This window comes from Hyalella azteca, unplaced genomic scaffold (genome assembly GCF_000764305.2).
Source record: "Hyalella azteca isolate HAZT.00-mixed unplaced genomic scaffold, Hazt_2.0.2 contig15432, whole genome shotgun sequence".
Classification (NCBI taxonomy): domain Eukaryota; kingdom Metazoa; phylum Arthropoda; class Malacostraca; order Amphipoda; family Hyalellidae; genus Hyalella; species Hyalella azteca.
In genome coordinates this window covers 139,197-150,344 of record NW_025945286.1, presented here as the reverse complement: position 1 = coordinate 150,344, position 11,148 = coordinate 139,197, and the positions used below count along the sequence as shown (strand labels likewise).

Below are 11,148 nucleotides of genomic sequence, written 5' to 3'. Positions count from 1 at the left end.
TCAATGACAACAATGAAGATCGGTAAAGTTCCATTGAGATGGTCAGTCTATAGTGATTGATTCAGTCTTCGGTGACTGATAAGTCACATGTTTAAAGTAATGTTTCAGTAGGCTAATTTCAAGTTTTAAATCGCAGATTATTGATTTTATTTTGCTCCAGAACCGCCTGATTAGTATCAGTACTTCAAAAACTCATCAACTTTTGCAAAAGCATTTGAATGCAATTTAAAATAAGTAATAGATTTTTAACTCGTCCTTATTAAGTTATTGATGTGTAGTTGTCAATATTTTCATATCATACCATTTGAAGTAGCAACTGCTGCTGCTAGTGCTGCACTGTCATGCGGTCATTCATAGCGCCAGTCCCATATGACTGGTATGATATGGGACACTTGATATAAGGTTGCTCCTTATGGTATAGGAAGCTTCCCTTGCTGAATCCCAATGCACACATTTTTTGAATAGTTAAGCTATTAGTAAGACGGTCATATGCATATAAGCGTTATACGAATATTCTATACTCATTAGAGCATTGGCCTCATATTCAATTGTCAATGGTCTTATTGACACAGGACTAATATTGGCTGAAAGATTGGTATTTGAGTAATTATTTTGTTTCATAAAATTAGATCATAATGCCAGACAAGCGACAGGCTTACGGCCTAATAAATGCTAATATTATTAAGTTAGAATCTACGTGAACAATCATTCATCGATTTATTCAATGGATAAATTATACTGTAGCCTATGAATTCCGCTTGGATATCCAGTTCTGTGATTGCTATGCTGCAGCATCAAATGTTGGCTTCTATGCGCATTCGAAACATTGGCGGTGAACAACAGCTCTGCATGCGAGGCACGGGGAACTGTTGAAGAAACCGACGCAGTAAACCTAGTCCAAAGTCCGCATAGAGACTGACGGAAAGGAATAGAGACTCTGACGCGTGTTTTGTTTTTACCATTCTGCAGTAGCAGCCACTACGAAAGCAGACCGTGAAGGAGCGGTTCAGCTAACCAATTAGAGAAGAGAAAGATAATGACGTCAGCAGTCAGGTCATCTTTTAAAGGTTGGCAGCTGTAAAGAAAAACCTTCATTGTGTAGTTTTGGAGATAATCCCAATATTTATGCGGGTGTAGTTTGTTATAAGACAACCTTCAATTCTGCATTTTATCATTGTACGCAGAATTCATTTATCAAAATTTTATAATAGTTTCAAATGTACCTCAAGCTTACGCATATAAGTACACTCACCATGGCTTATGCATGATTGATGATGTCAGGTTGCTTGAAATTGATGACTCATCGGAAATGTTTAAGTGTATCATACTCGTGTAATAAAAATATTGGTAAAACACAATAGTTATGTATCGGCCCCTTTTCAGGGAGCCCACCGTTGCCGCAGTGGCGCTTCGTACACCTGGCAACGACCGCTCAGCTCCGTGGGCGTATATAAGCAGGAACGATGGTCGATCTCCTCACTGAACGCCTGTCGCTCACATAGAATGGTAGAAGATTTCTTCAGCTGATATCCAGCAACAACCCTCAAACATCCGCCATGGTTCTGGAAACGTCCATCAGTCAAAACTCCCCTGTGGAGATCAAAAGGTAATGTCAATATGGTTGATCTGCAAGTTCCACTAATTTATATTTATTACTTGAGTGAGACCTATCCTGCTGTTTCATTTCAGGCAATAACAACGAGAATCATAACAATCGGCAGTCTTACTCGCTAGAATTACAGCTTAAGTTTCTAGGCCTGTTTAATTTAATTTCTTGTAAAGTTAAAGTTCAAATTTAATTCTTATGATTGTGAACCGTTATTCATTTATTGCACCCTCTTTTCATCCCTCTTGCTTTCCCCTGTTTGGCACCTGAATTCGAAAAACTGAAAGTCTGTGAATATCATTATTATTAATCTCATGCCTTTCATTTTGACTTCGATAAAATATCAATACGTCACATTTATCTTGTGCGAGAGATTGGTGTAAAGAATGGTCGGAAAGCAGGAATAGTTTGGTTTGTCTTTTTTTCTTTTTTATGTGGTTACTTTGATGGCTCGATGAAAATTTTCACATTGAATTTTCAAAAATAATATGTGAGCGTACTCTATGATAAAAGTACAGCGATTTAAAAGCAGCGTGAAGTATTTACTGCTGTAAAGTTGAGATTTAAGATAATGGTAACAATAACATTAAGATTCAAAGTTTAAAGTAAACTTGTAACTACTCCGTGAGCGAGTTCCTGGAGTGTGGTAGCTGGAAGTTTCCTGGCCTCTGGTAGAGCGTGGTAGAATGGGAGGCTATATACGACGGCAAACGCGATTTTTTTATCATTAAAACAAGTTTATTTGTAATTTCCTGATCAACTTCTAAAATTCTTTCAATATCTAATGTATTTCAATGCTGGTATCCATGCTTTGGCTACTAACAGGAATGAAAAGGAAGGTCCGCAAAAAGTCTCTTATATGCCACCTAGTTTTCTGGGTTCAGCGTTGTGAGATCGAGGCCGTGTTGTTTCATTGTTTTAAAGAGGAAAGTTTAGCCAGGTAGAGCGCGGTGAGAATGTGCCTGTGTTGTTTCAGTGTGATGAAGGCGACTGTGGAGTCAGTGCAGTCTGCCCTCAAGCACCTGGACTTGGGCGTCAAGGAAGCAGCGGCCATGAAACCTGCGTGCGTTCAAGGCGACCTCGACCAACTCAGTGCCAAAGTGCGAGTTTTTAACAGCCGTTCGTGTCTGATTTACAGATAATAATTCAATTTTTCAGGTTACCAGAGATGTATTATTCGAGCTACATTGTTAGATTACAGTATTTTTCTTTAACAATGCTGCAAACAACAAATTATTTTGGTGGTTCTTTGCTCAGTAAATGCATCGCTTTTATTAACGTCGATTAATAAATGAGTTTGTTGCTCTTTAGAAGGTCAACGTTGAAAAGTTGAATTCATGTTGTTTGAGCTTCCATTTTGGCTTATGTGCAGCCAGAGTTTATTTGGTCTTTTATGTCTAAATTTTAGGTTGAAAAACTGCACTGGTCATTCTTGCTCCCCTTGACAGCCATCGTCATTTGGGAGCTTGATGTTCTTCAAGAAAAGTAGGATCCATTCACAAATAGGTTTACTTTCCAATAATTTCCAATCATTTACTATTTATTTGTGTTTCAGGTTCAGGCATTCGTCAATGAGGGCATCGCTCTGTGCCAGCCGTCTAAAATCCACATCGTGGATGGCTCTGAGCGGGAGATGCGCAACCTGCTGAACGTCATGCAGCAATGCGGGATGATCGAGTACCTGCCCAAGTACCGCAACTGTTATCTGGCAAAGACTGATCCGCTGCTGAACACAAAGGCAAGGAAATCATGCACGATCCTTTTGCAATGAGGCCTTTCTTCGGTTACAACTTTGGCCACTATCTTCAACACTGGCTCAGTATGGAAAAAGCTAACAGATGCATGCCCAAAATTTTCCATGTCAACTGGTTCCGAAAAGGTGCAAATGGCTTCCTTTGGCCAGGTTTCGGGGACAACGTCCGCGTTGTGGATTGGATATTGCAAAGAATTGACGGGAAAGACGTGGCCGTAGAGAGCGCCATTGGTCTTATTCCTCGTCCTGGGAGTCTTAACTTGGAAGGTCTCAAAGAAGACGTTGACATGGATGAGCTCTTCAAGCTTCCCAAGGATTTCTGGCAAAAAGAGATCAGAGACGTGAGCACATATTTCCAGAATCAAGTGGGCGAAGATCTTCCCAATGAAATCTGGGACGAATTGTGTAAACTCGAAAAGCGCGTTGAAGAAATGTGAAGTAACTTTACATACCAAAGAGCAGCTCATGAGGTGCGATAATTATTATTGAATTATTTGAATGTATTAAAAAATGTTCATCTCCAAGCAAGCTAAAATTTCCGTTCTGCGTCTTCCTTATATTGTCCACCTCAGCCTCATTTTTGTACGTCGGATAGCGATGAAAGTTTATTGTGTGTTAATTATCACGTGACACTATTGTCTTATATGTTTATTTTGTTACAGAATAATAAAAAGCGATAACAAATGGTCTGTTTTTTAACATTCGTTGAAGTTCCTACTGTTTAGTGCCAGCTATCGCCTCATTGATTTTTTTCCTCTCAAATTAATTTATTTTGGTTACTGAAAATTTCATCAGAGAGCCTTATAGCTGAACACAAATATGCACTCAAATAACGGAAGGAACTAAAGTAGTTGGTCATGAAAAGAACAATGTTGAAGATATGTCGATACAACGACACCGAGCTATCAGTTCTCATAACTGTGTCAGCACCAAAGATATTTAAGAGAAATTGTTCAAAAGCATCTAAGTTCAAAAAATAGTGGCGCTTAGTTAGGTGTGTGATGTAAAATGCCTATTGTGCAAGATCAAGTAATGGAAGGATCGAGTGCATTTCCTCGTGCCACATAATATACACTTTAATAATGCTAAGCTCACCCTCACTCATGGAGCGTTACTATGTTTTAGGGGCAAGGGGGGGGGGGGGAAGCTGAACCCCATAAAATATAAGATCAAATTTAGGTTAATAATGATTTTTTATGTATCATTACTTAAACTTATATTATGATAACATTGTATTAAATTTCTCGGCATCTTTCGTTAAACGATAATTTGAATAAATGAACATAAAGTTATTTATGGGATTAATATTTTAGGGAGACTGCAGCCCTCCCAAAATAGGCTTAATGATGCTATTATCATAACACAATTAATGCACGGAACGAACATAAACTGTATTGCATGCCAGGAAAATCCATAGTCTCACTTTTGTTATTGTCCTAGCTTGGAAATGATCAATGTGGATTTATTCAATTTCGACTAGTAGTTTTGATTAATTCTAAACGGATTAATTCGACGTGAACCCTTGTGAACGATCAGAATGCGCAGAATACGAAAAAAATTATAATTACTCGATATTACTTTCCGTAAGCGAACATGCCAGACGAAAGCAAGCATAGAAGACTAATTGATAAAATTTATATGGAACGCCGGTCCACAGTTGCTACTCAATTAATTAAAAAAAACGTTCGAACTTCACAAAAGAGCCATCATTTAGCCGTATACCTCCACATTCGACACTCACGCCAACTCTGCAGCTAGCCTACCCAAACCCTACCAAACGTAACGTAACCTAACCTGACCTTATCAAGCATAACCTAACCTTACCAAACGCTGCGAGAAGTTGGAGAGACTGTATAAGTGAGAAGGTAGAGACCAAGTGACTGGTTTATACCTGCTCACTTGGGTATAAAATAATCAGTTCGCTGATGTTATCCGAGGGTTAAAACGATCCAGCAAAGTCAAGCTCCAAGACTAGGGCTAAGGCTGGGCCTTGACTTCCTGGTTCGTTTCACTCTTAAGAGTCAGGTGGAGCGGTCGCTGAACGCCGCATCGAGCCCACACGGCCTCACGCGGTTAAAATTTCTCGGTCAGGCTCTGCCTTCTATAACGTCTGGCTGCACATTCCCCTCCTCCACTCCCCCTCCTCTACATTTTTAATCAGCGAGCGTCATACTACTAATTTTTCTACGAAATTGTACTCTATTATCAAATTGGTTGTTTTCTTACTAATAACCTTCATTGAAGGTTATATTCCTTCATTATNCTAAACATAATGTACAATAATATTGGTACACAGTGGAGTTTTCAAAGAAACAACTCCTCAGTAACAGAGAGTATGATTATTTATTGATGCACGGTATTATCGCACAAAGACTAAACCAAAGCTCTACTTTATATTGTAGAGTTCAAGTCACGCTTCTTCCCATGAAGTCTTTGGCAGTGGTGATGAGGCGAGAGGCTTGTCTTCTGTACAGGGGATAATCTGGCCGTATTAACAATAGGCTTATAATTGCCTGCCTTAGGCCTATACTTCAGCTGGCTGTGATGTGGCTGTCAGAAGTGCCGGACGAATCAATTATGTTGCCGACGAAAAAATATATTTGGTGCTAACAGAAAGTCTATATGGCGTCTTCTAAAGTTTGTTATGTAATTATAAAAACTTCTGAATAAGTTAACAAAATTTTTACGGAACTTTTAATTAAAAATCAATAAAATAAGATATACGATTGTTTATGGCCTGTCTCTTATACACATAAATTTCAGACTTGTATCTTATTTAGGAGGAGAGTTATTGGTTGCCTTCATTGTTAAGAACCCTCATAGGGATTAACGCGCCTGGCGGCCGCTCCACCGGCCTCTTAAAGTGAAACTCTTACCTTCTTAAAGTGAAACTCTTACCTTCTTTTTAAAGTGAAACACTCTTAAAGAGTGTTTCACTCTTAAACTTTTTACCTATTATACCTACTTTGAGAAGATCCACCTAATACTTCGCAATGACAACGATCAAGCATGTTTCGAAAATACTCAAGAATGTTCGATCAATCAACTTCCTGTAGATATTTTCAGTACTAGCTGCAGTTCAGTCTGTGCTGCTAATCCTTTCCCGAGACTGTATGTCCTGATTACAACACCTGCCAGGTGTTGTTCAGTGTCCTCTTCTATTATATCATATCACAATATACAATCCATCGTTCTATCATTTCATACCTTTATTATCAGCTAAATTGGACCCCAACTTATGCAATTACCTCGTGAAATTAATGGGAATTATATTTACGCTTTTTAACTATAGAAAGAATTCACTAGCTGTTATCATTTTCTTCGAACCGCCTAAAAGTTGTTTGCCTCGTGTATGATCTGGAATAGTTAAATTTTTTCACGCTATTTTCCATATGCTACGAAAATTTTAGGTGGTCTGGTTGAACATTATCGATATCACCGTAAATGCTACAAGAATTTCACGAGTACCAGTTCAGTCGTTCGTGGGTTCATTTTGCTTTCCATAACTTTTGTAATTCAACTCGAAATTTCCTCCTTACCCTGGATATGTATTCACTTGACAACGGAGAAAATGCCGTATGAATTTCAAAAGTGTCAGTTCAGTAGTTTCAGGATCTTTTTCATTTTCAATAATTGTGGAGTTCAACTCGAAATTTTCCCCGAACCAAACAAATGCATTCATTAATAAAATTCAATGAGATTTTTTCTCTGTTCCTAATAGATAAAATTTATAAAACATTTATCATTTGTTAACTTAAAGCTTGAACGACATTCTAAAAACTCTTACAAATGTTAAATGCTGACTGATTTTACCCATGATTCAGCGATGTCCCACTCAGAAACCATGCTCGATAATAAATAGGTTTCAGATTGTCCGAATATACCTTTCGCCATCGTAGGTAGCTCTGGACCCGGAAGAGACAAAGGGAAATCTCTTACAAATGTACAAGTCCGGAAGAGAAACAGTTAATCTATTGCCTCAACATGAGTTTTATGTAACGCACAATTAATTACTTAATTTATAGCGGCAGAGGCAATGGCAAACTCCAGTCTCAGACAAGATACGCAAGGCTTTTAAATTCTTGCATGCAAAATTTAAACTTTATCTTCATAATTATGTGACCTTTTCCATGTGGACGACAAAATATCAAGTTAATGCATTTAACACTTCAAAATGCGCGGCACGACATTATGAAAAATTTTCTGCTAAATGTATGAACTATTTTTCTTCGATCACTGAATGTACTAAGTAAAATTGCGAGTGAGTATTTACAGAAGACTCAACTACTCAAGTAATTCATCGCTTTCAAACACTAGTATGACTGTTACGAAGCATAAATTTATTCTGAATCAAAATCTTACTTGTACTGTTCATTTAGAACAAATGACAAGTATCTGTGCTAAAATTCAATTGTAGGTGAAAAGTACGTCCAAATTCCCGTCATTAGTTCAGCTACCAGGAGAGAGACGAGAGAAACCCATGCAATCAGTGGTGATCATTATGTTGAGATAATGATGCCTGAAATCAGTTGAATGGAAGCCTCCTTCGTTGGAACGTTGCTTCGTTCAGAGCATTATAAAACAACAGTTTGATTTTTCTACAGTGCCTAATTTAATCCTGATTAATTTGAATTAACCGTAACATCGGTTACAGCTTTTATAATTACTAGGAAGTTTCGACTTTGCTTCGGTTCAAGTTTCAATAGGAAGGATAAAAATAAATCAGAAAAATGTGCGACAACAATGTTCTTAACTTCTTTCTTACTATATTGTGTTTTCCTGTGCTTGGGCACCAAAACGCGAGAAAATCTCTTTAAAATCGGTGCACAAAAACTAACAAAGCACAAATAACGATGCGATTATTTCTTAACACACATAAATATATACTATGAGATGAATGTAACAGTATATAATGGCGTTTGATTTGTTTGTTCATCAGCGGCAGCGTAAAGCAGTTGTACACGGCCATTTTACATTCTTTGTACTCGCGCCTGGAGCTTCTCTAACTCTTCCCAAATTTCGTTGGGAAGATCTTCGCCGACTTGCTCAGTGAAATATTTGCTGATTTGTTTAACTTCTTGCAGCCAGAACTCCTTGGGGAGGCTGAAGAGCTCGTCCATGTCGACTTTCTCTTTCAGACCACTGAGAGGGATTGCACCGGGTTTTGGAATGAACCCTACGGCGCTCTCCACAGCTGAATCTTGTCTGTCAACCCTTTGCAAAATCCAGTCAACAACTCGAACGTTGTCACCGAAGCCTGGCCACAGGAAGCCACCATTTTCACTCTTACGGAACCAGTTAACATGGAAAATTTTAGGCATTGGTTTGGTAGTTCGTTCTTCCATACTCAACCAGTGTTGAAGATAGTGGCCAAAGTTGTAACCGAAGAAAGGCCTCATTGCAAAAGGATCGTGCATGATTTCCTTGCCTTTGTGTTCAGCAGCGGCCGTGGCTTCTGACCGCATTGCAGCTCCAACCATGACTCCGTGCTTCCAGTCAAAAGATTCATAAATCAGCGGCACTCCTTCAGTCTTTGCCAGATAACAGTTGCGGTACTTGGGCAGGTACTCGATCATCCCGCATTGCTGCATGACGTTCAGCAGGTTGCGCATCTCCCGCTCTGAGCCGTCGACGAAGTGCACTTTGCTTGGCTTACACAACGCAATGCCTTGATTGACGAACAATCGGACCTGTTGTAATAAAACTTTGTTAGGATTGTTTATGGCAATCAAACATATATACTAAATATTTGTTTAATAGGCAGGTAATCACCTGGACAGATGATTTTTACAGTGCACCCGATGATTTTTCACTGCCATAAGTGTTATTTGACCAATATCACATACCTATTTGTATCCTACATTTTATATCCTTATTATTGATTCAATTAGTCGGAAATCAAGTAACGGATGTTTTTATAGAATTCAAATTTGTCACTAACTTTTTCTGGAAGGTCGTCCAGCTTTCCGTTGATGCAGGGGGGCTGCACGACTTGAGCTTCCTTCTCCTCCAGGCAGGCAGCCTTGCGGGCTGCATACACATCAGTGACTGCCTCATGCATCATACTGAAAATTGAGAATCCAATCAATCATATGTTCAAAAAATATTCCGAATGAATATAAAAGAGGCTAATTAAGAATCGCAGATGTTGTCCTCCCATTTGCAAAGCGTGTTAGCCTAGTTCAGATTTTTTTAAAGTTCATGAAAACGCAGTAAAAATGCAGATGAAAACAGATATATAAACACTGCTCAAACAAGAGACAAACCAGACTTATGATTCTCAAAGGATAAATTAGCTAATCGTTATGAAAACTATCGCTATATATAAGCATGGTAAAACATATAATAAATACGAGGATTTTTAAGAAATCAACAATGAAAACTTGTTGACCTAACTAAGCACTTGTTGACAACTTGTTGATAGTAACGTTCAAGACCATGCAGGTGCAAAAGTGATAGAGAGTTAAAATAATCCTGAAAGTTTATGGCATCGGATAGCTTTTGAATCATCTAAGCCACATTCGATCTCTTAACTACTTTATTTCTAGCATCAAAAATAGAGTTGATCTAGAATTGAATCACGTTCACAACAGGTATTGATACAGTTTTTTACATCATCATATGAAGAAATTTTTGCGATGCCAACAACAATTACGCACGCATGAAAATTTCAAATTGCCATTGAATTAAAAAAAAAACACGAAAACGTTAACGTGGAAATTTGTATAACTGAACAAAATTACTTTACAAAGAAAAATATATAATAAAATAAATAGCCCCCCAAAAAAGAATTCGATATTCACGTGAAATCGTCAATAAAAGTTACGACATCGTAGGTACATAAGATATAATATTCTCACCTTTTTGTCGCCACAGGCGACGATTGATTGTCAAAAGTGATGATGCCCATGTTGATGGTTTTTGAATAGTGTTATTAAAGCGAGTCTGGGCATTCAAACTACGTGCGAGAGTTGCTAGAGCAATAATAAGGAACGAGCCTCGGCTTGGCTCTCTTTTATACCTCCAGCCTACGTCATCGAAGGTGAAGGGTAGAGGTGAGAAGTTGAGCTTGTTTTTTAGAGTCTGCAACGCATATGCCATACATGCACGTGTGGTTTGGCCCTCTCGACATATACTGCGCAGGTGATCCTGTCGTGCAGCATGCAGTGCTTTGTTTTCCTCGGCAACATTTGGTATACGTTCCTTGTTAAAATCTAGAATCGCTGCATTAAACACGTTTCCGATGAATATAAAATTGATTTAATTGGCTTTTGCTTGCTAGTATATTCATGTTGAACTTGCGATTTAAGCAGATTATTGATATTAGTAGGTAAAATACTCATATGTGTTTGGCTCTCATAATCTCAATTATTAGGCTAGACAAATCAATTGCTACGAGTGTTAATGAAGTTCCAATTTTTTGTCTACGGATACCTAAAGCGTAGACAATGCCTATTGGAATTTAGGGGCCTGTTAACAAGTGTTCCGTAGGTATAGAACAAGTTAAAGTCTGTTACTTAGCAGGATCGTGAAAGGGTAATGATCAAGCCATAACATTTTAATACTTGCAATACATGGAAGTTGATTTTTTAATTTGTTTAAAAAATAATTGGCTAAAGTTTGCTGAACGCCCATTTCATTTCAAATTTATATTGTCGCATTCTGGAGTTGGATTGAATCAATAAAACAATCATTGCACACCATAATTTCATTATTTCATAAAAAATATAGCTCTAAATTTACTGTATGATCATTCAGGCCTCTTTTAGATTGTAATATAGGCTCGGCA

The 11,148-nt window shown here is 38.1% G+C and overlaps 3 protein-coding genes across 3 annotated transcripts; 2 read left to right on the top strand and 1 right to left on the bottom strand.

The window, feature by feature from the left end:
* Positions 1-1,464: 1,464 nt before the first annotated feature.
* LOC108678739 (phosphoenolpyruvate carboxykinase [GTP]) lies at positions 1,465-3,377 on the top strand. Its single transcript, XM_047884418.1, has 3 exons — positions 1,465-1,606; positions 2,583-2,706; positions 3,162-3,377. Exons 1-3 carry the CDS (start codon positions 1,557-1,559, stop codon positions 3,375-3,377), a joined length of 390 nt encoding a protein of 129 aa, XP_047740374.1. The 5' UTR covers positions 1,465-1,556.
* Positions 3,378-3,427: 50 nt separating this feature from the next.
* Positions 3,428-3,796, top strand: LOC125179147 (phosphoenolpyruvate carboxykinase [GTP]-like). Its single transcript, XM_047884417.1, has one exon. The coding sequence runs from the start codon at positions 3,428-3,430 to the stop codon at positions 3,794-3,796; it is 369 nt and encodes a 122-aa protein (XP_047740373.1).
* Positions 3,797-8,088: 4,292 nt separating this feature from the next.
* Positions 8,089-8,886, bottom strand: LOC108678751 (phosphoenolpyruvate carboxykinase [GTP], mitochondrial-like). Its single transcript, XM_018167216.2, has one exon. The coding sequence runs from the start codon at positions 8,837-8,839 to the stop codon at positions 8,330-8,332; it is 510 nt and encodes a 169-aa protein (XP_018022705.2). The 5' UTR covers positions 8,840-8,886; the 3' UTR covers positions 8,089-8,329.
* Between the last annotated feature and the right edge of the window lie 2,262 nt (positions 8,887-11,148).

Bases quoted from the DNA above. Each gene is read 5' to 3' on its own strand.
- LOC108678739 (XM_047884418.1), top strand. From the start codon at position 1,557: ATGGTTCTGGAAACGTCCATCAGTCAAAACTCCCCTGTGGAGATCAAA. The intron at 1,607-2,582 runs GTAATGTCAATA...GTGTTGTTTCAG, and splicing joins TCCCCTGTGGAGATCAAAAG to TGTGATGAAGGCGACTGTGG. The intron at 2,707-3,161 runs GTGCGAGTTTTT...TTTGTGTTTCAG, and splicing joins TCGACCAACTCAGTGCCAAA to GTTCAGGCATTCGTCAATGA.
- LOC108678751 (XM_018167216.2), bottom strand. From the start codon at position 8,839: ATGGTTGGAGCTGCAATGCGGTCAGAAGCCACGGCCGCTGCTGAACAC.
- LOC125179147 (XM_047884417.1), top strand. From the start codon at position 3,428: ATGGAAAAAGCTAACAGATGCATGCCCAAAATTTTCCATGTCAACTGG.